This window comes from Terrapene carolina, unplaced genomic scaffold, assembly GCF_002925995.2.
Source record: "Terrapene carolina triunguis isolate 2854851 unplaced genomic scaffold, T_m_triunguis-2.0 Scaffold96, whole genome shotgun sequence".
Taxonomy (NCBI): domain Eukaryota; kingdom Metazoa; phylum Chordata; order Testudines; family Emydidae; genus Terrapene; species Terrapene triunguis.
Genome location: NW_020664447.1, coordinates 42,949,180 through 42,975,481, shown reverse-complemented (window position 1 = coordinate 42,975,481; position 26,302 = coordinate 42,949,180). Strand labels below are relative to the sequence as shown.

General features: G+C 45.2%; 1 protein-coding gene across 1 annotated transcript; it reads left to right on the top strand.

Annotated features, from left to right (window-relative positions):
- Window positions 1–155: 155 nt before the first annotated feature.
- RAD51 (RAD51 recombinase) lies at window positions 156–12,840 on the top strand. Its single transcript, XM_026651364.2, has 10 exons — window positions 156–226; window positions 3,079–3,191; window positions 3,889–4,026; window positions 5,714–5,831; window positions 6,487–6,578; window positions 7,593–7,687; window positions 8,704–8,817; window positions 10,903–11,032; window positions 11,322–11,443; window positions 11,732–12,840. The coding sequence occupies exons 2-10, from the start codon at window positions 3,105–3,107 to the stop codon at window positions 11,853–11,855; spliced, it is 1,020 nt and encodes a 339-aa protein (XP_026507149.1). The 5' UTR covers window positions 156–226; window positions 3,079–3,104; the 3' UTR covers window positions 11,856–12,840.
- The last annotated feature ends 13,462 nt before the right edge of the window (window positions 12,841–26,302 follow it).

Below are 26,302 nucleotides of genomic sequence, written 5' to 3'. Positions count from 1 at the left end.
CATGCTCAGTAACACCAACGCCGCCAGTGGATCCCGACGACAAGGCAGCGCCAGGAAGGGGCGTCCCGTCGCTGGGAAAGATCCCATTGGCGCGCACGTCGCGTCACGTGACGGTCTGGCGGGCTCTTCCGAATCTGCTAGTGGAGTGGGGGCGACGGAGAGAGCCAACGGGCCGGGCCGGGGAGCTGGGCCAGCCCCGCGGGACAGGAGCCGCTGCCGCGGCGGGGTGAGTGCGGGGCGGCCTCAGCGCCCCCCTCCGCACCGGGACAGCGCCCCGCCCCGCGCCTGAGGGGGCCCGGGCAGGACTCGCCCGCCCAGCACAACTCCCTTCCCGGGCAACTGCGCGGCCTTCAAGGCCCAGCCCGCAGCCCGGCATCGCCCTCGGGGCCGCAGCCGTGCGAACCAGGGGCCGGGCGCCTCCTGCTCGCTGCCCGGCTGTTGTTTCTGCCGCGCTGTTCGCGTGCGCGGCGCTGTACAGATGAATCCAAGTTTGGGCCCTCACGCTGCGGAGCAGGGCCAATGGGAGGGCCGCATCCTCCACACATGAAGAACTCTGCCTGGGGTGTGTGTAGCCCTATTGACTTCAAAGGCCAGGGGTACATGAGTAAAGTTATTAAGGGCTGTGTTTGAGAGATTGGGCCCTAAATGTCAGTTATATTTGAAGGCACCGGTTAGTTGCTGTACCAAAAATATTAATAACTGCACCCAGCTCAGTACCAATTCAAGGAGACTCAGGTGTCACTGTAGACAAGTCAACAAAGATCTCTACTTAATATTTAATATAGAGCTGTAATCAAAAAAGCAAACAGTGTTAGGATATATAAGGAATGTATGGCAAATAATATGGAGACTCTTGTCATATACAGTGAGTGATACAGCCTCATCTGGACTCATCTGGCCTCCTTGAGGGGGCCACTTAGGGATCTGGGGCAAAATCAGTACTTGGTCCTGCTAGTGAAGGCAGGGGGCTGGACTCGATGACCTTTCAAGGTCACTTCCAGCTCTAGGAGATAGGATAGGATATCTCCATTTTGTGCAGTTGCTATCCTTCTCAAAAAGGATAATACAGACTTAGAAAGTGATCAGGGGGTTGGGAAAAAATCTCAGGGGGAGAGAATGAAAAGATTGGGGTTCTTGACCTTAGAAAGGAGTTGAATAATAGAGGACATGATAAAAGTGTATATAATAATGAGTGGTATAGAAAAGGTAGTTTAGGAACTTCTGTTTTGCCTGCCTCATAACACAAGAACAAAGGGACAGTCAACAAAACGAAAGTGGGAAATTCAGAACAGTAAAAGGAAACACTTTCACACAATGTGTGTGTAATTAGACTGTGGATGTCATTGCTACTGGATGTCATTGAGGGCAAGAACTTAGCAAGATTCAAAAAGGGATTTGACATTTATGTGGATAACAAGAATATCCAGAGTTGTCATAATTTATGATTAAAAAAATTGGAAGGGATATTAAAGCTCATGCTCCAGGGATTTAAGATCATATCCAAGTATTAAAGTCCAAGATGAAGCCTAAGGGGAACAGATTGCCACATTTGCCTGCAGTGAGATTCTTTCACCTTCTCTGAAGCATCTGGTATTAGTGACTCTTGGAGACAGGGTACTGGACTAGATGTTTTTTGTCTCTGATCCAGTATGTCAATTCTTTACATAGGTCTCTTTGATCTCAGAGGAGCTAATAGCAACTGGGATAGATGGACATTTAAAACCCCAAAAACTATTTTGTGTATTCTGTACCTATAAATAAAAGGCATAAAAAAAAAACAGATAATGACGTAGGCAGTGTTGTTTCTAAATAAATTTTTTTCTGAGTTTTCCATGAGAGGTCATTGTTAAGGCTGCGAGTTTGTCATGGAAGTCACGGATTCCGTGACTTTCTGTGACTTCCATGACTTCTGCGGCAGCCACCGCTCCCCCACACCCAGCAGCAGGAGTTTGGGTGGGGTGCTCAGGGCTGGAGGTTGGGAGGGAGTGAGGGCTCCGGGCAGCACTTACCTCACGGGGGATCCCTGGAAGCAGTGACATCCCTTGGCTCCTAGAGAGATGCGCAGCCAGGGGGCTCTACGCACTGTCTCCGCCTGCAGGCACCACCCCCGTAGCTCCCATTGGCAGAGCTGCCTGGCCATGCCTCCACCGGAGCTGAGAGATGTCGCTGCTTTCAGGGAGGCAGGGAGCCAGGTAGGGAGCCTGCCAGCCCTGCCAACCCCCAGGCTGTCCCCCCTCCCCCCCCCCCCCGAGCAACCACGGCGCACCACACCCACTCACCCCAGCACCCCTGAGCTGCACCCCTCCCCAAGATTTAGTCAGGGGTATATAGTACAAGTCATGGACAGATCCTCAGCTATGAATTTTTGTTTACTGCCCGTGACCTGTCCATGACTTTTACTCAAAATACCCGTGACTAAAATGTAGCCTTAGTCATTGTTCCTTTAATTGTTGCAGGTCTTTCTCACATCCCTTTTCCCAACATCCAAAACATCAGGCTAGATCTCTTAAACTCCTACAGAAATATATATGGGGAAAAAATCATAAACTTCCCTGCCAGGAGCCAAATTTGTTTAGTATGTGTTGGGACCAGATAAATATCAGGGATATAGTCAACTCAAAGTATGTCATGAAGTGCAGACCTGATTCACATCTTCAAAATAATGTCTTTGTAATCCTTTATGTCAAGGGAATTTGGTGCTAAAATGAGTCTCCAAGAGTGGTGGATAATCAACAAGAAATCCTATAAAGAGATCTTTGATATCACACTCTTCATCATTTAGATTTAAAATTACATTTTGGAAAATTCTCTGTGAAATCCCCTATCATTTTTTATTAGATGACCTTAAAACTTTTTAGTGAGTTGCACAAAGAGAAAAATACACATAAGGAATTAATCATTCGCTGTAATATACACACAGTTTAATACCATGTGGGAGAGAAAAGTTCCTGTATTCTATGATGAAAAAAGCTGTGGAACAAGTGCAGTATGTTTAGAAACACTTGATTGTCTTGTGGAAGAGAAGCATGTTTGAGCAGTGGATTTTTGTGATGCTACAAATATTGTATTTTCTCTTAGGGAAGTTGTATTTAATATTTGGCGCAATGGCCATGCAAATGCAATATGAAGCAAATGCAGAGACATCAACTGAGGAAGAGAGCTTGGGTCCACAGCCCATATCTAAGCTAGAGGTATGTAAAGAGTGGCTAGCTCACAAACTGTTTGCCAAACAAACCAACAGTCTTTCTCTTTAACTAGAATTGCATTTAAAAGTTGCCACTGTCTTGCCTACTTGACTTTTGTCAAAGAAGAAAAATCTTGTCCAGAAATGAATTTTTAAAATGTGAAAGATTAACTTCAGGAATGCATTAATACGAAACACAATGTTCAGTTACCACTCTAATAATATACTGGTACTCCAGGGTTTGTAATAAATGCCCTGAAACCAAATAAAACTGTAACTTTGCTCATAAAGAGGCTAGATTCTGAACCACATCATAAAATTAACATGCTGAATATCCTGTTGGGGCAGGATGGACTCCTTTTCCTGAACTTGTACTGCTCCTTCTTCAATAGCTAATAAGCCAAATACTGCCTGTTTCATATGATGTGGTATCTTTAACATTGATACGGACACATGCAAATAGTTTATAGTATAAAGGAGAATTTATGGAGAGAAGCAGTCATTTCAGCTGTGGTTTTATTTGCAATTGGATGGGGAAGTGACATTCATTTAATGTTGCCTTGTAGTATTAGACTTATAGTCTGATCCAGCTCCCACTGACGTCAATTAGAGAGTTTCCATTGACGTCGGTGGAAGTTGGATCAGGCTGGATCAGTGTGTCTGCTCCTGAATGTCCTAGATATATATATATTTTTTTCTTTCAGCAATGTGGTATAAATGCAAATGATGTTAAGAAGTTGGAAGAAGCTGGATTTCACACAGTTGAGGCTGTTGCTTATGCACCAAAGAAGGAGCTACTAAATATTAAAGGCATCAGTGAAGCCAAAGCTGACAAAATCTTGGTAATTATACTTTGCAGTTACATAAACAATTTAATCCAATTAAATAAATAAGTGATCTTGGGGACCTCAATTTGTTGATGCCTAGCACTTTTTGAAAACAAAGCCCCTTTAAAGTGTCTCAAGTGGGGCACCTGAAACCACTAACTACCTTTTAAAAATCTTGGCGTTTCTGGTGAACACTCTTAAGCCAATGGGAGAGAGGTCAGCATAAACTATGTTGCTCAGGGGTGTGGATTTTTCACAACCCTGGACGATATAGTTATATCGAAGTAAGTATGTAGTATAGACCTGGCCTAAGTTTGTTCTTTGTGACAAACAATGTGAAGCCTACAGTTTACAGGGAAAATATGCAAAAAGCCACAGGGTCACATTGTTTTTCTGAAAATAACCTTCATTTTGTAATACAAGTGTTTTAACATGTTTACTTTTAAAACAGTTTTAAAAACTCTGTTTACTATTACTTGGTTACATTCCTGTATTTTCCTATAAAGCCAAATTTGTAAAAACTGAAGGAAGAGTTCTTGCTTGGTGGTGGGCAAGCTGGAGATACAAAAAAGACAATTTACTATGAATAAAAAACCCTAAAAGTAATTATTTTATTTTTGTCATGAAAGTCATGGCAATGACTAATACACAGCCTTACAAATTGGCTGGAAGGCCCTATTTACTGGTCAGGTCACTGTGGTGTGTGTTCTTGCTAATATTTGTTATAAATCAGTGGAGATAGTTTTATAAAACTGCTGTGTACTGGGGGCCCTGTCTACTTTTGGCTTGTAACCATATTGACCAGAACAGTGTATTTAAAAACAGTTTTTTAACACAGTCCTGCCTGAACATGGTTCAATGTATCCACTTCATAGCAATACCTATAAAACCATGCTACAACAGTGTTGGTACATTCATAGTGAGAACATTTGAGAACTGTTTGTAGTTGTATGTTTTGTGACTTCTGTCCAATGATATCAAAGCAGCCATGAACTCTGGATTGACAGCTGATTTGGAAATTGTGGATAATACAGATGTTGACACTGTGTGCATCTGTGCTACTGGAAGTGATAGGCCAACTGGTATTCTTTAAATTACTCCATTCTGTAGCACTGGCCTCTTTTCAGATTTGTCAACTGTGTACTATAGACAAGAATAGACGTCTGCTGCAGTTGGTCTCTTTTGATTGAGTGAACCCTACTCAAGTTACTGTATCATGTAGCATCTTCTAATTCAGAATGCTCTTAAGACATTGAACCACTTCTCATTCATCAAAATATGAGCTGATAAAACTCAAAGCTTTCCTTGCTGCGTATATTTGCTTGCCAACAATAGGGAGCTAGCTAGCTTCCGAAATAAAATATGTGCACATGCTAAATATTTCTATCTTCACACATGGAGGAATAAGGCAAGTTGGGTTTTGTGAAAATGATTGTTGCTGTAAAATAGGCAAAATAGATTCTGGAGATATTTCTTTGAATGAGATTTCCTTCCAACTATGAGGTACAAGTAACTGAAGGTATAATCTGACCAGAAGAAATGTGCTGAAATACATGCCCATTTTTGTAAATGCTTCTCCACGTCGTGGAAGAGGAAAATTCCTGTATTTGTTAGTTATATGAGAGATAATACAACTTGTAAACACACAATATGTCTCCCCTTCACTCTATATATAGTTTGGTTTTGTTATCCTTGTCTTCAGGCAGAAGCAGCTAAAGTGGTTCCAATGGGTTTCACCACAGCAACAGAGTTCCACCAGCGGAGGTCCGAGATCATCCAGATCACCACTGGATCCAAAGAACTTGATAAACTGCTTCAAGGTGTTAATTCTACTTATTATCTTTGTGCATTATTTTAGATAGCTCTCCTGTCACTTCTGGAAATCATAAACCCCACATGAGAAGTGCATGGTATAAGGATTTTTCTGCTAACTGCACTGGAATCTCCTTAGCACTGCTCTGCCTTATAATGATCAATTGCACTCAGCTAGCACCTCCAGAGAAAGCTGCAGGAGAAGTTCCAATAGGAAAGGAACTTCACTGGATGTGGGAGGACACAAAGACACAGTTTTACATTTTAAATACATTTCCTGTTATTGACTATTACTAAAGTTTTATTGAGAAACAGAAGCAAGTATTTGCTTCTCTCTAATCCCCTCCCTTTTCTCCCCCCGCCTACATGAGAAATGTGAAGTAGAATGGTGTTCCCCTTAAGTTAGCTAACCTGTTCTCACAAGAACTCTGTTATCTGGCCTTCTTATCCACAACATGCACAAACCCAGGTACCCAGAACTGTTGTTATAACTAATTAGTTAATTGAGCTTTGAAATGTAAGTGATCACTTCTAAAGCAAAGCTACGCAGATACAGAAAACATATGTGACAGACAAGTCCCCATAACTCTGAAATGATATGCTTGTGTTGTGCATTTATAGCCTATGATGTTAATATAAGTGTGATTGTTTTTTCTTTTCCAGGGGGAATAGAAACAGGGTCCATAACTGAGATGTTTGGGGAATTCCGCACTGGGAAGACACAGCTGTGTCACACGCTGGCAGTAACCTGTCAAGTGAGTGGTTGGTCATTTTATTAAAATCAAATATGTATTTAGAAAAAAATTGAGTCCTTGCCAATCAAAGTACCTTTCTCACTCATGCAAATAAACATGCAGCTAAAAAGGTAGTGCAAAAAATCTGTAGTCACATATACTGTACAGCAGAAACCATCCAGACTTTGCGACACCATGGACTGAATTGGCAACTTGCTAGGATGTCGTGTACCATGCTTACTCTGCTTGTAGGGGTAACTTTAGTAGAGATTCGATATATTTAAAAAGAAACCTGTGATAGATATCAAGCATGGAAATAAAAAACAAATTATGTTAAGTAGAACTACAGAAATAATAAATGGTACTCAGGAAGCTAGTTGTTGCCTTGCTTTGGTTCTTTGGGGAAGTTTGGGATCTGAAAACAAACTTTCTGGTTTCTCTCTAACCAGCAAAAAACCTCTCTCCTTGCCAACAACTGAGAAAAGGGAGGTGAAGCTGTTTGCATGAGCCCAACTCATCCCCTGTCCAGCTGCTTGTGTTTTACATGTCTCAAGCTTCATCTCATGTCCTTTCATACAAGCTTCAATTGGCTCTTGTTATCAGACAGTACATAAGTGTAAGGTGGAAATGGTTACTTAAGATTGAATAAGAGGGTTGTCTTTAAATTAGTTTCTTATGCATATTATGACAAGGACAGAGTATTCAACTTGACCACTTAAGTTAGGGTGCATAAGTCAGCATTTTTGTGTTCAAATTGGTTATTGGGCGCTCAGGTTTTAGGAACCTTAGTGCTGATTTGTGCACTTGGTATAGAGTTGAGTACCCTAACTTATGTGTCCATTTTGAAAATTAGGCTCCTGTACTAGGGTTTTTCAGTTTCCAGCTTGGTTCTCAGACAGAGGAAGGCTATTTGGCTCACTGATTCTGGTGTATCACTAAATGTACTAGTATAAGTAGGGTGTGAGGCAGTAATTGGCTTTAATTTCCCAGACCTGAAAACTCTGTTCAGTGACATTTATTTGTTGTTCTCATTAGCTTCCCATTGACCGAGGTGGCGGCGAAGGAAAGGCCATGTACATAGACACAGAGGGTACCTTCCGCCCAGAACGTCTGCTTGCAGTGGCTGAAAGGTCTGTACTTATGGTTAAAAGCAACAGAGGGTCCTGTGGCACCTTTAAGACTAACAGAAGTATTGGGAGCATAAGCCCTCTCAATCCGCCCAAGGGTGTTTCCTTCTAGAGGCCCTGGCTGTGATTACAGAGACTTCCTCAGCACTATGCCCTTCTCATTCCTCAGCACATTTCTTCTGGTGGTGGTGGTCTGTGCCAAGACCCCACATGAGCTGTATTATGGGGAAAGCCACAGCTGCTTCACTTGCTTTGGATGACTTCATAGCATGATCTATATTGTAAAATCACACAGCACAGCTACCAGTCTATATGCAACATACACTCAGGGTCCGTAGGCCTTTCCATGACTATATTTGGTAAACCAAATATGCTGCACGGCAACAAACTGGTACAACTACCAGCTTGTGGGCCAACACACTTGTCTTTGTGGAAGGAAGTATTTAACCAGCTGTTCTCTAAATTTTAAGGGACCTCTGGGTCATTATCAATATGCCCAATGGCAAGAAATCAGTCATAAAGGTGGCTCCAACCTTTAGTAATGGAGCAGTGACTGAAGAATTGCAGATAGAGGATTGTTTATTATTCTTTACATAGATCTCTTGAATTTATAATCAAATAAAATTCAAATTAGTTCATGAATCTTTTTTCAGTCTTATAATGTTTTATTGGAGTATCACACTGCCTTTAGTGTATTCCATTGCAGGATGGTAATGTATGTGTTTTCATTCTTTTGTTGTCAAGTTTGTTTTGCGGAGGTGTCCTGGATGGTGGTGGGTGGCTGCTGTTTCTAGGCAGTAAGATCCTGTGAGTTCAATGGGGAGATCACTTTTATTTTCAAATTTTCAAGTTAATTGCTCTTTTTATCACCAGTTTTTATTTACCTATAAGAATATCTCTCTCTACCTACCTACCTGTAGGGTCAGTTTAATCTAGCCTTCAGGTGCACCTGCTAGTTAACTGTTGTAGGCAAAGTTGCAGAATCTCCCAAGTTGTTCCCATCTGATTTGTTTCTCTAGGTATGGCTTATGTGGCAGTGATGTCCTTGATAATGTGGCATATGCTCGAGCATTTAACACAGACCATCAGACCCAGCTCCTGTATCAGGCATCTGCTATGATGGTTGAATCAAGGTAACAAAACTGACAAACAGAAATAACTTGTGCACTCTTAAATGACAATACTGTAAAGTTACCCAAAATGAAGGACAAGTGTGTAGATTGCATAATTGCAAAACAGACACTAAAAATTAAGTTTTCATCCAATACTTTAAAACATATCTACACTCTATAATACCTGTCATGAGACCAGTCTTGATTCTTTTCAGAAGAGACAATGGGTCATCCTGCTAAAAGAGGGATCCAGCCAATGAGCCTCATGTGAAACTGCAAATATTTGTAAATAAGAGATGTTCCATAACTGCTGGTGAAATTTTGGGTGATTCTGACTCATGCTGTGGTAGGTTGGAGAGTAGTATTTTACAAAGAATAGGTGCCAGCAATAGATGCAGTTCAGTTCACATTAATTTTTAGGAAAGGGGAAATTGAATTCAAATGTTGAGTGTTAAAGAACTGTGATCTAATCAGAGGGCTGTGATGGATTTAATTTAGTTTAGAATTAAAATTAGTAGTTGAACTGGAGAGAAGAGTAAACTGATGATGTAGGTATCGGCCCCTCCCCTGCTGTCCTCCCTCCCAGGGAGGCTAGCCCCCAGCCCCTCCCCTGCTGTCCTCCCTCCCCTGAAGCCTCAGCTCACTGTGCTGCCAGGCAGCTCAGCACTGGCATACCCCCCGCACGGGGGGGCAGGGGAGAGCAGGGAGGGAGGCTCACCCGCAGCCTCAGGGGGCAGGCGGGAGGTGCGGGAGGCAGGAACGCAGTGAACGTAGCCGGAGGACTCAGGAGGAGCACTGTGTGGCCGCGCAGCCAGCTGGAGAGAAGCGGCACTTTAAAGGGGAAACTGCTGCTTCTCTCCGGCTGCACGGCTGCCCCTGCCCCTGCTCCTCCTGAGTCCTCCGCCTATGTTCACAGGGCCACATTCCGAAAGGGGCTGGGGGAGGGGGGGGGTTGAATAGGGGGTGGGGTCTCGGGGGCGGTTAGGGGCCAGGGGGTCCCAGGAGGGGGCGGTCAGGGGACGGGGGGGGTTAGATAGGGGGTGGGAGTCCCGGGGGGCCTGTCAGGGGCAGGGATGTGGATAGGGGCCAGGGGGGCAGTCAGGGAACTGGGAGCAGGGGGGTTGGATGGGGGTGGGGTCCCGGGGGGCGGTTAGGGGCAGGAAGTGGGAGGGAGTGGGGGCCAGGCTGTTTGGGGAGGCACAGCCTATTAGCCCATACTATTTCGCAACCCCGATGTGGCCCTCGGACCAAAAAGTTTGCCCACCCCTGATCTAGAAACTTCATTAAAGGCTTGATCTTCCAAGGTGCTGATCACTCTGAGCTGATGAATCAAAGCATTAAAGCACATGCTTACAAGTTCTGATACACGTGAGTAGCCCCACTGAAGTTGATGGGCTACTTACATCCCTGAGTAGTTAGCTGAAACAGATCAGAGTGCCAAGCACCCTGTAGAATTGAGCCCTATTGTTGTGGAGACTCCATCCTGCTCCAGAACCTTCAAACTTTGACTAACTGTAGTGCTAGTTGTCATAGTTCCTAAACTACTGCAGCCTCTTCATGCACCATAGCAAAGGACTGAGTGGGACGTGCTAGGCGCACAGTGCTACGGGTATGGATGTTCAGTAAGCGGTGGGTTGGTGAGTTCAGCCCCATTTGAAAATGTATTTGGGTTGGTACCAGCTGTGTTCTCCTCCCTAGAAAACCTGACCATTCTTGAGGAAACCCGACCCGTAGAGTGTGCACTACGCCACATCTACCCTGAGAACATAAGAATGGCCATACAGGGTCAGTGCCAGTCCTCTCTCATACTCTTGAAACAACTGAGGAGAGGGGTAGGAGAGAAGAGTTTAGCACCATCTTAATTATGGGGAAATGGGTATGGCCTTTAGATCATTATGCATTGTATAACTATTGTATTACGGAGGTGTCTTTTAAAAAATATCGCTCCTGATAGTTGGAAGGACAGTTATGTTGATTTATTATTTTGTTTCAGTAAATGCCCGCAATGTGCTGGACATTGTACAAAGACAAATGAAGGCTCCTGCCCTGAAATGCTTATGAGAGCCAGACAGGCACTGAAAGTAATACATATGCCATGTTCTCTAGGTATGCATTGCTGATAGTGGACAGCGCCACAGCCCTATACAGGACTGATTACTCTGGCAGGGGTGAGCTGTCGGCCAGGCAGATGCATTTGGCCAGATTTTTGCGTATGCTACTTCGACTTGCAGATGAGGTAAACTGTCAGTGGACTGTCTCCTTCATTCCCCATATTATTTCATTCTCTGAGTAACCACTTTCTGCAACATTTCCTCTTCCTGGAGGTTGCTTCATACACAGGATTTTCCACATATTCGTACATCTCCCAATATCAGTCTGGGGGAGGAGAGTTGACTGGACCTCACTAGCTCTAGAATGGGAAAGTAGTGCCTACAGACGAGATCTGTTTACCAGGGAGTTTGGCTTTTAGTAGCTCTATCTGTGAAAAAGAAACTAAACTTGATTTTGTGCCTCTTTCCTAATAGTTTGGTGTGGCAGTTGTGATCACTAACCAGGTGGTAGCACAGGTAGATGGAGCTGCCATGTTTTCTGCAGATCCCAAAAAGCCTATTGGAGGGAACATCATAGCACATGCCTCAACCACAAGGTAAGACCACATTCCTAAATTCCATTCATGTTATTTTTCAAAGTCTTCATGAAGCCATTATTAACTAGACACCTAAATGTTTCTGATTTTTTTTGTATGGGGTCTGTCAGTCAATAGCTTTTCTGATCTTTTTTCAAAAACCTAAGGGCATCTTTGATCACTGAAAGGTGACTTTTATTTCTAATTAATGTGGTGAAATTAGGGTACTTTATGCTACCAGAAATGTAATGTTGACTTACTGAAAGCCAACAGTATTTGAATAAATTGCTTTGTTTTTCTCTTTGTCAGGCTCTATCTAAGAAAAGGCCGAGGTGAAACCAGAATATGCAAAATTTATGACTCTCCTTGCCTTCCTGAGGCTGAAGCTATGTTTGCTATTAATGCTGATGGAGTGGGAGATGCTAAAGACTGAGGAGCCCATTCCATTTCACTAGTAACAACATGAGGCTGTTAACCAAAGGAGGCTGCCTTCTCTTTATGGCCAACTTTTACTGATGCTCTCCTAGTGCAGCCACTGGAAAGGCTGCCTGAGGAATCGGTCACATTTGTGTGACTACACAGATATATTTGGGACACATCACGGGCAACTAGTCCTGGTTGGAGGAGTTTTTCTCTTGGGGCTATAGTTGCATGTTAATCTAACATGGTTTCTTTAGAACACCCGAGAGGGTCATAGTTTCCATTGCCATAATTCCCCTGACAACTGTTGCTACAATTGGATGCTTCCAATGGAAGTAGCACAGTAGTGTTGTTACTGCAGTTGGCAACAATTTGTAACATTTTTGTGTGTGGATTCTATGCAAGGTTATTGGGTTTGTCAAATGGGAGGAGTGATAACTTAAACATTTTCCCAGTTATTTTAATGATGCAGAAATAAAACAGAATAGTGTTACTAGATACAGATACAAGAATAACCGCTGCATTGTGTAGCTCCAATGAAGATCACAACATACTAATTCCATTCTTTTGGCTGTTGAAAACATCCTCTGTTTTTGAATTTGCATTTGTGTGGATTTCTTTTCTATCTCAATAGCACTGAATGAGAATCTGTTTTTAATAAAGGAGTCATGAAATATTGGTTATATTAGTGGTTTCTGGGATTCAGACAGCCACCAGTTCAGACTACTGCGTTTTGTGCTGAGCCAATGAGTAGAAAGTACATTAGTCTGAACTGGTGCCGCTGATTCCCAGAACCTGAATTACTAGCTACAACTTTTTCTTTGTAGGTTCCTTTGCACAGCCACAGCTAAGCACACTGTAACTCTGTTCTATAAGTAGCTTGTAGACCCCTTTTGGGAGTACTTTTGAGATTAAGATCTTAGCCATGTAAATAATCCTTTTACACAAGGGGTAATTGTGATTTAGGATTGATTGATTAAAGTTAGTCATAACGGTAATGATTGGCAGTGAAAATGGTGTCTCCTTGTTTCATTCTTTGTCTATACCTGCTTCACAACTGTTTCCGGGGAATGGAAGGGAGGAAAACATATAATTGAGTCTAACTGTGACTATTAAACTAAACTGTGTACTATCTTAATGATCAAATACTTCCCTTCAGTAACATTAAGATGCTTTTATCCTGTAAATTCCTGTCTCTTTGTACTGATGGCAGAAAACTGTCCCCCTTCCTTTTCCTTCATATAGAGAGGGCCATATCAACTGCTGTACTGATTCCATTCAAAACAACAGCTATTCACTAGGACTGGCTTCAATGGAATTAACGTATTGTAAGAACCAGCACCTATAATGAAAATGTGTTGATCCAGGGTAAGAAGTAATAGCAGTAATACTGAAACTACTATAAGTTTGGTGCCTTTCAGTGAAAAAGAGGCTCAGCACTTTAGCATACACACACTATAGGTGGGGCTGGTAGCTCCTCCTATTATTAGGCTGCCGTTTTCAGTTTATCATTTTGCCAGATTTTAACTCTTGGGGCTGACATTTTTCCAGGCTGGGTGTCGTCTTTCAGCTGAATTGTTTTTGTAAAATTTCAGCCAAGAGAGTTTGGATATTTTCAGAAATAAGACTAGAGAAAAATACTCTGTTCTGCCCTTTTCTTTGAGAGGCTCTATCACCCAGATCCTTTAGACAGGGCCTTGAGATGTGGCAGAGAGCTAGCTTTTGGGTCAAGGATGTGCTTTTTGGTGATTAAGGAAACTGGCACTGAGGCTAGGTCTACACTACAGCGGTGTTCCGACCTAAGATACGCAACTTCAGCTACGTGAATACCGTAGCTGAAGTTGCGTATTTTAGGTCGGCTTACCTGGTGGTGAGGACGGGGGAAAGCCGACCGCTGCCGCCGACTCTGCTGCCGCCTCTTGTCGAGGTGGATTTCCGGAGTCGACGGCAGAGCGATCAGGGATCGATTTTACCGCGTCCTCACGAGACGCGGTAAGTCGATCCCCGATAAACCGATTGCTACCCGCCGGATCGGCGGGTAGTGAAGACGTAGCCTGAGACAGCACAGACTACCTTAATTCAGCCATTTCTTAACTTTTGAGTGTTTGACTTTGCAGCCTTAATGTTCCTTTAACATAGTTTTTTGTATACAATATAAAGTTGCAGTCACCTCTAGTATAAAACACACCTATTGTTAAACAGCACACAATACTACACCACAATTTAGAAAATCACAAACATTATTCAGTTTGTAATTGCACACAATGTAATTAGCTCTAGTGAAATTTACCCAGTAAACTGGAATTAATATTTCTCCACAAAATGCCATGAAATCTGTTTTAAGTTTGATATGAAACCGACCCTCCAATAGCAGACTGCCCCTTCATATCATGCTAGATAACCAGTTCAATTCTAACTCAGAGAAATGTCACCTACTGAATTGCCAACACACTATTCTATTCTAGATAGGTTCTTATACCACATTTATCACTCTGGTATCAGTGCCTTCTAGTAAGGCATTAAGCAACATGACTAACATCTGTCATGTGTGTATCCTCTAATCCTTCCCAGGGGGAGAAGCATGTGCAGTGGAATGTCTTGTTTTAGTAGGTTTATACTGTGCGTTGCTATAAATTTGTTAGAGACGGCAACTCATTGCAAGGCTCACCTTGCAGTTGGAACAGAAGAGGGTCAGGTTTGTGATGATCCTTCGTTCCTGGTGGCATTCATTCCACAGTCTCAGACCAGCCCCAGGAAAGTTTTATCTCCTGCAGAGATGCACATTTTTACAACAGATTTTCATTGCAGGTGTCCTACTAATTAGCAGCTAAATCTGACAGTTTAGCTTCTGAGATTTAATCTGAGAGCTGTTTAAAGTTTAAAGGCCTCTCTTGTCTATGAAGACTTTTTTGGTGCATAGTAATGCCAGCTCTTCTTTTTCTAGCAGATAACTACTCCTGAATTTGCAGAGAACAAGGTTAGCTTTATCCAGCTTTCAGCAGCACTGAAATGTGAAAGTTCCATTTCCAGTCTTGTCCTACTATGTATTGTGTTGCTTCTGCTGTGATTTGACAGCATCTGATAATATAGTCTCTCTGTTTGGATCTCCCTGTATGTTAGCTCCATAAAATTAAACTGATGCTACTAATCCAATTTTTTTCTCCATTTCTAACACTAATTCTAACACTAACTTTTGCACAGTTGCAAGTACTCCTGAAGTTCTTACCTGTATTGGTATTAAATTGCCATCCTCCATAAAAACTCTGGTTTCTACACAGGCTAAGAGATGTTTAGCTGTAGTTGCAAGACTTAGAGCTAAGCATTTAGGGGGAAATAGAGGTAAAATTTTCAAAAACACCTAAGTTACTTAAAGCCTAAACCTATTAAAAGTCAGTGGGATTTAGGCTCCTAAAGTACTTAGGAAATTTTGCCCAATGTAACTTTTGTTTCATCCAGAGAGCTGGCCAGCTAGGCATCTCCCCATGAAGGCTGATAGTGCTCATCACACAGCCGTGATTTGTATGTTGAAGTAATAATCCTCTTTGAAACATGTTAAATGCTTAAAAATAAGCCTGTCATCCACATCTCCCTTGATCGCAAGGGAGCACAGCTAATATTGCTTTTCCTGTAAACACTTTTCCTATTGTCCCCTTGTAGCACTTTCCTTGACACTTCTAAAAAAGGTGTCCTTGAGAGCACTGGGATGTGATCAGTCGACAGGGTGGTTATAAATTCAGAGAGCTGCTCTTTTTACAGCAGACCACACTGTTCAAGACAATTTTGCTAAGAACCTAAATTGGAGTCTAGACATGACTAATTTGAAAGGATTATTGTTGAACTGAAAGTTTCAGAGTGCATGGCAATCTGTGTACTTAGAAGTACTAGTAGGTAGGGGAAATCAGGGGGCTGAAGTATTTGGATTAATTAAAAGTTATACATGCCCAGAGCTTGATGTTTTGCTTTTGCTTTTCCCACCCCGGAGGGCCATTGACAGCTGTATTACAGTTGACTGTAATATATCCTGCTGCCTGGACCAACCAGTGTGGTTTCAGTACTGGTTAGTTACCAGTCACGAACGTCCTGGTGCCAGTCCTCTGAGGAATGACACATCTGCTCTGCATCTCCAGGAAAACTGGCAACACTATTGGCTACATAATTTGCATTTTGTACACAAATTGAAAAGCGGCACGATTCAAATGTGAAATGCAGAAACCATGGGGCCTGAGGAATTGAACTCAGCTCACAGTTGGAAGAACATGCACATAGTGTCATGCTGTTGAGAAATATTTCAGTGTTCTCTCATAAGAAAACAGTTACAACTCATAACTTGCTGCATCTTACTTTGTGGGCAGATAGCTGGCTGAGTTTATTCCATTGTGTGTGGTCAGTAAACTTTTCCTAACTAGCCAGCTTCAGAAGCATATGCTAAATTTTTCCAGATGTAGATATGTTGGTGCAAGCGTAAAGAAAGCACTATTCAATGGCTCCAGTTATCCCTCTGTTAGCTTTGCAAATATACAAACCCACTGTGGGACAACAGAGCTTGCCTGTGGAGGGGATCTTTGTTAAAGGTCAGAATTCAGATGGAAAACAGAAGCATTTCTGCACATGGTTTGTGTTATCTCAGCAGTTCTCAGACTGGGTCGGGACCCCAAAAAGTAGGTCACAACCCCATTTTAATGGGGTCACCAAGACTGGCTCAGATTTGCTGGGGCCCAGGGCCAAAGCCAAAGGGCTTCAGCCTGAGGCATTGGGGTGCAGGTTACTGGCCCCCTGCCTGGGGCTGAAGCCCTTTGGCTTTAAGCCCCCCCCTACCCCCGGGTGGTGGGGCTCAGGAAGACTCAGGTCCCCCCTACTGGGGTCACTAGTAATGTTTGTCAGCAGGGGGTTGCGGTGCAATGAAGTTTGAGAACCCCTGTGTTACCTCATTTCAACGTTGCTCATGCCTAGGTTTCCTCACCAGAATCTGAGGTTGAAGCATTATTCTCATCCACAAGGGATAACCCTGGATGCTTGTCTTCTCACTCAAGTGCAGTCTGTCATTGAGTTTGATATCCACTATTAACCTTTTTATTTTTTTAAGCTATATCCTTTGAGTACTACAGGGTCTATAATATAATGGTCGTTGCTACCAGTTGTAAAACACTGATCGTTGGTGCTGGTGGAGAAATTGTATGGCTGATAGTTACAGGAAGGGGATACAATTGTAGCTGCCAACAAAACCATGCGTTATCTGTTTCCCCACCTGCAAGTCACTAGAATCTCTTTTAGTTAGTGGAATAGGGGAAGATAGTTTAATTATTACAGTGAACATGGGGCTTTGAAGCCCCATGGATGGCCACCAATCTTTTCCTTGTTTTTGGTAACAACTATTGGCATTAAGTAGGGTTACCATTCGTCCGGATTCCCCCGGACATGTCCGGCTTTTCTCAGTTAAAAATAGCATCCGGGGGGAATTTGTAAATGTCCGGACTCTCTCTCCCCCCCCCCCCCCCCCCCATGCAGAGTGCACGCGGCTGACACGGCAGCCGGCCGGATGGTGCCACTTGTATGGGGCTCCGGCAGCCAGAGAGAGCCCCTACTCTGCTTCCCCCTCCTCTCCCCTGCAGCTGAGATCACTCCCCTCTCTCTCCCTCCCTCCCACTCCCTGCATTCGCAGCCGGCCGGTCGTTCGCAACGGGCCTCCGGCAGTCTGGAGCTCCTCCCCCTGCCCAGCGTGCCGCTCCGCAGCACTCTGTGAGGGCGGGAACTGGGCTATGCGCTCCGTGGGGGAGTGTAGCAGCGTGTCGGGCTGCGCGTGGAGCCCGACACGCTGTTCTGAGCGGCACAGTAAGGGGGCCAGGGGGTCGGAGAAGGGGCAGGGAGGTTCTGGAGGGGGCAGTCAAGAGACAGGGAGCAGGGGGAGGGTTGGATGGGTTGGGAGTTCAGGGGGGCAGCTGTCTGGGGGTTGGGGGTGTGGATAAGGTTTTGGGCAGTCAGGGGATAGGTAGGGGGTAGGGTCCTAGGGGGCCAGTTAGGGTGGGGGGAGGGTCTGAGGAGGGGGCAGTCAGGGGACAGGTAGGGGCAGTCAGGGGACAGGTAGGGGGTAGGGTCCTAGGGGGCCAGTTAGGATTGGGGGGAAGGTCGCAGGAGGGGGCAGTCAGGGGACAAGGAGCAGGGAGGCTTAGGTAGGGGGTGGAGTCCTGGGGGGGGGCAGTTAGGTAGGGTTACCATACGTCCGGTTTTTCCCGGACATGTCCAGCTTTTTGGTCCTCAAATCGCCGTCCGGGGGGAATTGCCAAAAAGCTGAACATGTCTGGGGAAAATAGCTTTGCCTGCCCCAGTCCCCTACTTACCTTGCGGCTCCCGCAGGCTGCGAGCTGCAGGCGGATTCCCCTATGGCGGCTGCTGCTGCTCCCCCCAGACACCTCAGCTCTGTGTAGCTGAAGAGCCGAGCTGCCTGAGCGCTACCGGCTTCACAGTTTGCCGAGCAACCCCCAGACCTCCAGACCCTGCGCCCCCGGCCGGGCGCTTCCCCTCCCAGGCTCCGGCTGCGCTGGGGAAGCGCCTGTCCGGGGGCAGGGTCTGGGGGCTGCCCGGCAAACCGTGAAGCCAGAAGCGCTCGGACAGCTGTTTCGCGGCTGGGAGGGAGGAGGAGGAGGAATGCGGGGCGCTCAGGGGAGGGGGCGGAGTTGGGGCGGGGACTTTGGGGAAGGGGCAGAGGTGGGGTGGGGAAGGGGTGGGGCAGGGGGCGGGGCCAGGGCCCTGTGGAATGTCCTCATTTTTTTAAATGAGGAAATATGGTAACCCTACATTAAGTCACCTAAGAGAAAGTGTGCCCCACGGAGATAAGCAGGATGTCGATTATCTAAATTCCCCCCACAGTGATAACTGGCTACATTATTCTTCATTCCCTGCCCTAAACTGTTATATAAGATTGTTCTCTACTATTCAACTGATTCCATGTTTCTTCCTTGAGCCTGCATGGTGGGCAAGGGATATAGAGAGATCCCTTCATCTATCTCACGTGTCATTTGTAGCTTAGTTGATTAACCTGTGGAGCACACAGAGATCCTGGAATGAAGGATACTAACTGAAATTATTTATTACCTGATAGCTCTACAGCTGAATAAGTCAAAAATTGCAAATGCTACCAAAAACTGTAAGGAAGAGAGGGAAGAAAACAAATGTAACTGACATAACACTGAGGTTAAAGTTAAAGTGACGGCCTACTCTAGAGTAAAAGTAAACACAAAAATATCTTCAGCTAAAATGGATGCAGAGCCAGGGACAAACTGGTTAAAATACCATGTATGGTACATTGCAGAAAGCTCTTTTATCTAGGTTTATGATAGCTATACTCAATAATCATCTGTGCCTTGAATTACACTACTCTTTCTATGTTACTATTGAAAAGATGATCCTCCTGGAGACTCTACTTCTACACACATCATCTTAAGCATTCATTTAGCTCACAGACCAGCTAGTGCTGATGTTCTAAGGGTTTACCACTTTCCCAGTATGTTTTCCAGTGCCCAGAGACGTTCTTATTTGTCACTAGTGAGGTAGTGTCTAAGGTTTCTGGTGTAGCAACAGATCTCATCACTGCAGCCTGGCCCGGAATGGCATAACACATTGCCTGTCTGAAAGCAAAGGAAACAGTTTCAACATTAGCACGTTGCAATGTGAATACAACTCACTGATTGGTAGGCAGGCAGCAGTTTGTTAGTGTTATCATCCTCAGTTCCCATTTATTTCAGAAGAAGTTGCTGCTGCTCAGGAACTTAGACCCCAGATATCAATTTTTTTTTTTACCGGTACCTAAAATTCCAGGCCCCTTTTGAATAGTTAGGCCTGTCCTCCTACTTTCCCCTGTAAGTGTTTTGTAGCAGCTGTTCTGGTTTTTGTTGGGTGCTATTTAGCTGTTTTACAAAGCTGTGTACATCTAGGGTGCTATGTGAACAATTTTATACACTAGGTGGATGAGAGTGTTTCATATTTCACTACTTCCACCTTTTCATGTTCTCTGTATGTATAAATATCTTCTGTGTGTTCCATTCTATGCATCCGATGAAGTAGGCTGTGGCCCACGAAAGCTTATGCTCAAATAAATTTGTTAGTCTCTTAGGTGCCACAAGTACTCCAATATTTCACAGTGTTTTTTCTCTGACCTCCCATTCTGAGTGTTGGAGTGCCGCTCTCCAAACTGGGCAGCAGGAAGTGGAACAAAAGTAATTTGATTCCTCACATACTGTACTGCCCCCTCAGCTCGCTTCACGCTGCTGGACAGGGGGAGTAAGGGTGGGGTCACTGTGGAGGGAAGAGTGAGCCAGGGGCCCTGTAGAGGGCTCGGGGGAAGGCCAGTCTGAAGAGTGCCTCAAGGGAAATGATGGGGGGGGTAGTTTGGGGGTGCCTGTGAGAGATTGCCCCACCAGGAGCAGAGCTGGGCTTGGGGACTCAGAAGGAGCACACTGGGGATTTTTAAGGTGAAAGCTAGAAGTACACTGGAGCTTTGAAGCGGAAGAACTTAACAGGGCAGGGAGTAGCAACAGGCCACCTTCTGTACAGCTGGTTTGTATTTACAGTGACAGGCTAAAAGCCTGAGTGCTGAATTGCTGCCATTAGCAGTGTGGGTACATGAACTAGGGTGAACATACGTCCAGTTGTGACTGGGACAGTCCCTTTTTTAAGCCCTGTCCCAACTGTCCCCACTCTCTTCTCCACCCCCCGCCCCCCCCAAAAGGAGGCATTTGTCCCATTTGTTCTTGCTGACTTGATCAATTGGCAAGAGCAAACTAGACAAATGCCTACTTTTGTCAAAAAAGAGTCCGGTGCGGGGAGGCTCGAGCAGAGATACCAGCCCCCTGCAGGTGGGGAGGCAACGTTCCAGCATGTGGGGGCCCTGCACATGGTTCCAGCCATGGGCATAAGCTTCCTGAGGGGGGCCCTCCAGGTTCCAGCAACTGGCAATAGCATCCAGGGAGAGGGGGCCCTCAGGGTGTCCCATTTTCTCTTTGGGTAATATGGTCACCCTAATGAACTGATCTATCAGGCCCTGATTGATGGCTGAGATCATGGGAGCTCCTGCTCTCTCAGAGCGCTGTGCAGCTGGAAGGTAGGAGCGGGGAGTTTGTTCTCCCTTCCAGTGCTCTATAATATGCTCACAGTGGTGCTAACATACCAAACCACTCTTGTAAAAGAAGCTGCCCGCTGAACAAAGCAGGCGTCCCGCATCTTGTTCCACTTCTAAACCCTGGGCCAGATTTCCCCTCCTGCCCCCTGACTCCTCTAGTCTCGCTGCACGCTCTCTCCCATGGAGGGAAAAGAATGAGTTAAGGGAGCCAGTCACAAGGTGGAAGTGGCTGGAGGAGAGAAGGAAAGCAGTCACGCAAGGAAAACAGTGCTAGCTTGAAAGGGGCAGGGTTCTCACGCATTGCCGTGTAACCGTCATCTATCTTGTCGCAGTCCAGCTCTCCTGTCAGCATTAATCCACAGCGACAGTGGATTAATCCTCCCCTCCACACACTTCCCTCCCAGTGAGGGACAGTTGGGGGCGGGGGCTCTGTCCTTTAGCCAAGCAGCCTGCACTCCCCTGGCTCACACTTGCACAGAAACAACAGCGAGTTATATACAGCAGTGATTAGTTTTTGATTACGCATGCCAGAAGGAACTTCTTCATTTCAGTCCCTTCTTTTCACTGGCAGGACATGCTGACAACTCCCTCTCTCTGCCAAACACCCCTCCCACCCCCTTCTCCTCAGATTTAATTATGGGAAGGAAAGCCCATCGGGCTGTGGGTAACATCCCTGGGTGCACAAGCCAGGTCATCTTACTCTAGCAGGTATAGGAGATACTGTTTAGAGTCAGGGGGATGAATTTCTTTCCATGAGACTCCACTGACTCCCAATGCCGGCTGAAGTTCACAGGCCAGAGTGCGAGGCTGGAGCATTCTGAGCTCTGCGGATGAAACACAGGCCCTGTCAAGACTGGGCTGTGAGCTGCATCTGGAGGTTGTGTTTAAACATAGTTCCAGCTAAACTGGGTTACAGCATGGCTTGCCCACTCAGTGTGCATAGGGCTGGACTGTTAGAATCATGTTTTCAAAACCTGGGCTAGCCTCAGCAGTAGTCAAACCTGTTAGAAATAGATCACACTGGCACCAGCTATGCTGCAGCTATAATTGAGTCTGGGTACCTGGTTACAACATACATGGTTGTATAGAGGGGACAATCATGAGTAGGGACCTACCAAATTCGCGGCTGTGAAAAACGCGTCACGGACCTTGAAATCTGGTCTCCACTGTGAAATCTGCTGGGGAGAGGCAGGACTGGGGGTCCCCCAGCTGGGGCTCCTACCATGGGCTGGGCTCCAGCTGCTAGTCCTGGCAGGGTTGGGGTTAGAGCAGGGGCTGCCCTCTGGGAACCTCCCTCGTGTGCAAGATTCTCTGTGGCTAGTCCCTGTAGTGCCACCCCCACCACACTTCTACCCCCCTCAGCTCCGGGCCCAGCGCTTGGGGGGTTAAAGAGGCCTTGGGCGGCTGTGCGGGGGGAGGGGGACCACGGGACCCTGGGCAGTTGCTCACCTGTAAAACTGTCCCTGCCCAAAAAGTGATCCTCCCCATACCATGCACCCCTCTAATCTGCGCTGCCTGCTGCTCTCTGGCTGCTCAGCTGTGACGGCAGTGCCTCTATCAGCAGCAGCGCAGACGTAGGGGTGGCAATATCGCACCCCACCCCTCTACGACCCTATTTTGGGTCGGGACCCCCGTGGTTAGAACACTGTTATAAAACCATGAAATTGAGGATTTTTAAAAGCCTATGGCTGTGAAATTGACCAAAATGGACCATGAATTTGGTAGGGCCCTAATCATGATGCTCTAACTTCTTTGAAACCCTGCACTGCCAAAATCTATAGATGATTATGGGGGCACAGTTACAGTCTGTCCATAGTGCCAACTTTTAACAGGGCTAGAACCCATTCCTGCAGACTAATAGGCTACAGGGCTTTAAACTGAGTTTAAACATGGTTTCCACGCACAGGGCCTGAGTCTCCTGTCACACACCCCTGTGTAAATCAGGCGTCACGCCCCTCAGGTCAAAGAAGTTACATCTGTGCAAAAAACAATGTGATAGGAGACCCAGGCTTTCATTTCCTACCCTTTTTTAACCAGGGGGTCAAATAATTCATTCCCCCACCTCACTCTTGACATCTCAGAGTGGGGCTGATAGTGCTGCTTCTCAATCAAGTAAACCCCAGAGGGAATGAGCACAAAAGAAAACTTGAGAAGGGTAAATCCTCTCAACTAAACCTAAGAACTCCTCAGCGCTGACATGGATTTTATGACAGATTTGGACTGGCACAATTCATAACTTGCTGAGCACTGTACCTAAAGCAATAGCAACCAGCATCCCCCCTCAGCCACAGGAGTAATACCAGGAAACAAGAGGGACAGGGAGTCACCTGAGATGTAAAACATTGTCAGATTGGGTTGCAACAGGGGTAGCGCAAAGATTTGGCAATCAAGTTTAAGTACCAGCTTGCTGTAATGAAAGTACAGTAGCAGCCGCCACATTTTATTGCTCACCTAGTTTATTTGGGTTTCCTTTCATTATACCTGAATTCCATTTAGGCGAGGGTGACCAGATAGCAAATGGGAAAAATCGGGACAGTGTTTTTTTTCCGGGGGTAAGGGTTCATAGTTTTCTATATAAGACAAAGTCCCTAATATCAGGATGGTCCCAATAAAACCGGGATGTCTGGTAACCCTAATTTAGGCAGAAGGACCTTTTCTTGCTTTTCTGAGGAGAAGGGAATGTGACGGGGGGAGAACAGCACCTTGTTTTTTTCATGGCTATGTCAGGTCAAAGCAGCCTGATTCCAGAGCAGAGAACACGACTGGAATCTCTCTTTGATTAATTAGTGACAGCAACTTTGCATGAAGCCAAGCTGGCTAGAAATGCATGAATGGCTTCCTGAAGTCTAAGTATTCAGCCTGAATAATCCAAGCCATATTTAGTCTCCTAGTGGGATTGGGGGGGGGGGGGGGGGGGGGGGCTGAAGTGAGCTTCCTTCAAACTGTAGCACACAATAAAACAACTATTTTATCGTTGATTGGCTTTTCCCACAGGAGTAGGAAAAATTATTTAGGGATCTCCAAGGGGCTATAAGTAGAAGTAATGGGCTGCAATTAAGAAAATGTAAATTTAGGCTGAATAGCAGGAAAGTTTCCTGACAGTGAGATAATTCATCTAGGGCAGGAAGTTGGGCAACCCGATTGCTTTGGACATTTAAAATGGGACTAGCAAGAACACCAGAAAATGCACTGTAAGAACAAACCTGCTCTGGTGAGGGAAAGAGTAGGATCCGTCAGCTCTTTACCATCTCTTATACTCAGCTGTTTTCTCATTTTATTTTCACTGTCCTGCTCAGAGAAATACCTTAACACCATACTCTCCGAAAACCCAGCTACAAACAGTTAGTATCTTCTTTTTTTCTGTTCTTTTGTGCTTTCTAATCATCCTCATGCATGCTGACCTCTCTTTATAGGCTGGCTGAGTTTCTGAAGGCCAGAAAATCCCTGTAAATCCATCTCTGTAGATTATTGCACTCAGGAGCAGCTTCCAATTCACCCTTTCCTTCTGTTTTTCAAACTGTGTATCGTGAGGTCTACAGAACCATGAATGGGGTGGAGAAAGTGAATAAGGAAGTGTTATTTACCCCGTCTCCTAACACAAGAGCTAGGGCGTCACCAAATGAAATTAATAGGCAACAGGTTTAAAACAAACAAAAGGAAGTATTTCTCCACACAACACACAGTCAGCCAGAGGAACTCATTGCCAGAGAATGTTGTGAAGGCCAGAAGTATAACTGGGTTCAGAAAAGAATAAGATAAGTTCCTGGAGGATCAGGGATGCAACCCCATGCTCTGGGTGTCCCTAAACCTCTGACTGCCAGAAGCTGGGAATGGGCGACAGGAGATGGATCACTCAATAATTGCCCTGTTCTGTTCATTCCCTCTGAATCATCTGGCATTGGTCACCTTCGGAAGACAGGATACTGGACTAGATTGACCACTGGTCTGACCCAGCATGGCCACTCTTATGCTCTTATATAACTGCATGTGAGATATGGGCAGATAAGGACTTGTTCTCTGAACCACTTTGAGAGTCACCTGTGGCACTCACAAAGATGTCACCACTCTCCTCAACACCCCTTTTAGTACAGATCTGACTTTACAGTCAGTAAGAAAATGACAAGCCTAAAAGGTACTCCAATAGCTCAGATATTCCCTACTGCAGGTTTCACCATTCTTTGTTCCCACTAGAGTGGAGGGAGTCAAGCCAGGAGAGAATTTGACTCACGTGTTTCCAACATGAGTGCATTGTATTTCTCTGGTGGTATATAAACAAGCCTGGGTGCATGAACATGGATGTGTGTTTAAATGTATGTCTGCTGGCATATGAATGTGATACCAACAATAAAATAGTTATAAATCCATTATTTAGTGCCCTCTCTCCAAAGCACTTCAAGCGCACTGCAATAGTTCAGACTACCCAGGAAACCCACCAAAGAAAGACAAAATCCCAAACAGCTCAAACACCACACAATAATAAATACTAAAATAATAATAAACAATGCCTACGGCCAGATTGTGAAAAGCTGTTACTGACACTTTCATGGGACTAGTCATGGGAGTAACGGTTCATCCATGGGCACTGAGGTTTCATGGCCTGGCCCACAAGAGATGGCATTATTATAAACATGCAGGTTTACACCAGCAGCCATGTGTATGAACACCAGAGATCAGGCAGATTGTGTTCTGCTGGAACTCCATTGACCTCCAGGGGGTTACATCAGGAATGGATTTGGCCCCAGGTGTTTAAATAAATGAGAGAGACAAAAAGGGTTTAGGAAAAAGGGAGGAGAATATGGCTAAAAAAAATATGAGACTCCAGAGAACCTGGAACTCACGAAGCAATTGCAGGGAAGGGACAGTCCTGTTAGAAAGTACCTGGTGAGGAAAGAGTCCTCACTGAAACCATCACTCCCTGGCATACAGTAGGAGGGGATGCCCACCTCTGCGTAAGTTGTTGGTAAAAAGGTCAAGAAAATCCCCCAAACTCTACCTGAGCCTTCTGCGTTCTTAGCTTGTTAAATGTCAGCTGCTGTTTGGGTCACTGGTGGAGCAGAAAATCTGTCCAGGAGAGAGCTGAAAGAATCACAGAATACTAACCATCCAATGACACAGTTCGGTTATGATCCTGGCTGTATGACAGAGAACTGTATGTCTGTAACAGGAAGGGAGAAGGAGAGACCTGCGGGAACAGAATAACAAAGAGAGTGAGAAAGAAAACACACAACTGCACTCACAGTTTTACTCCTGTAGCAAGGGCCTGGGAGCTCCAGCATTCGCCTATAGTGACTTCTACTGATAGACTCACAGAGCCTAGCCATGGCAAAGCCCTATTAGGTCTTCTAGTC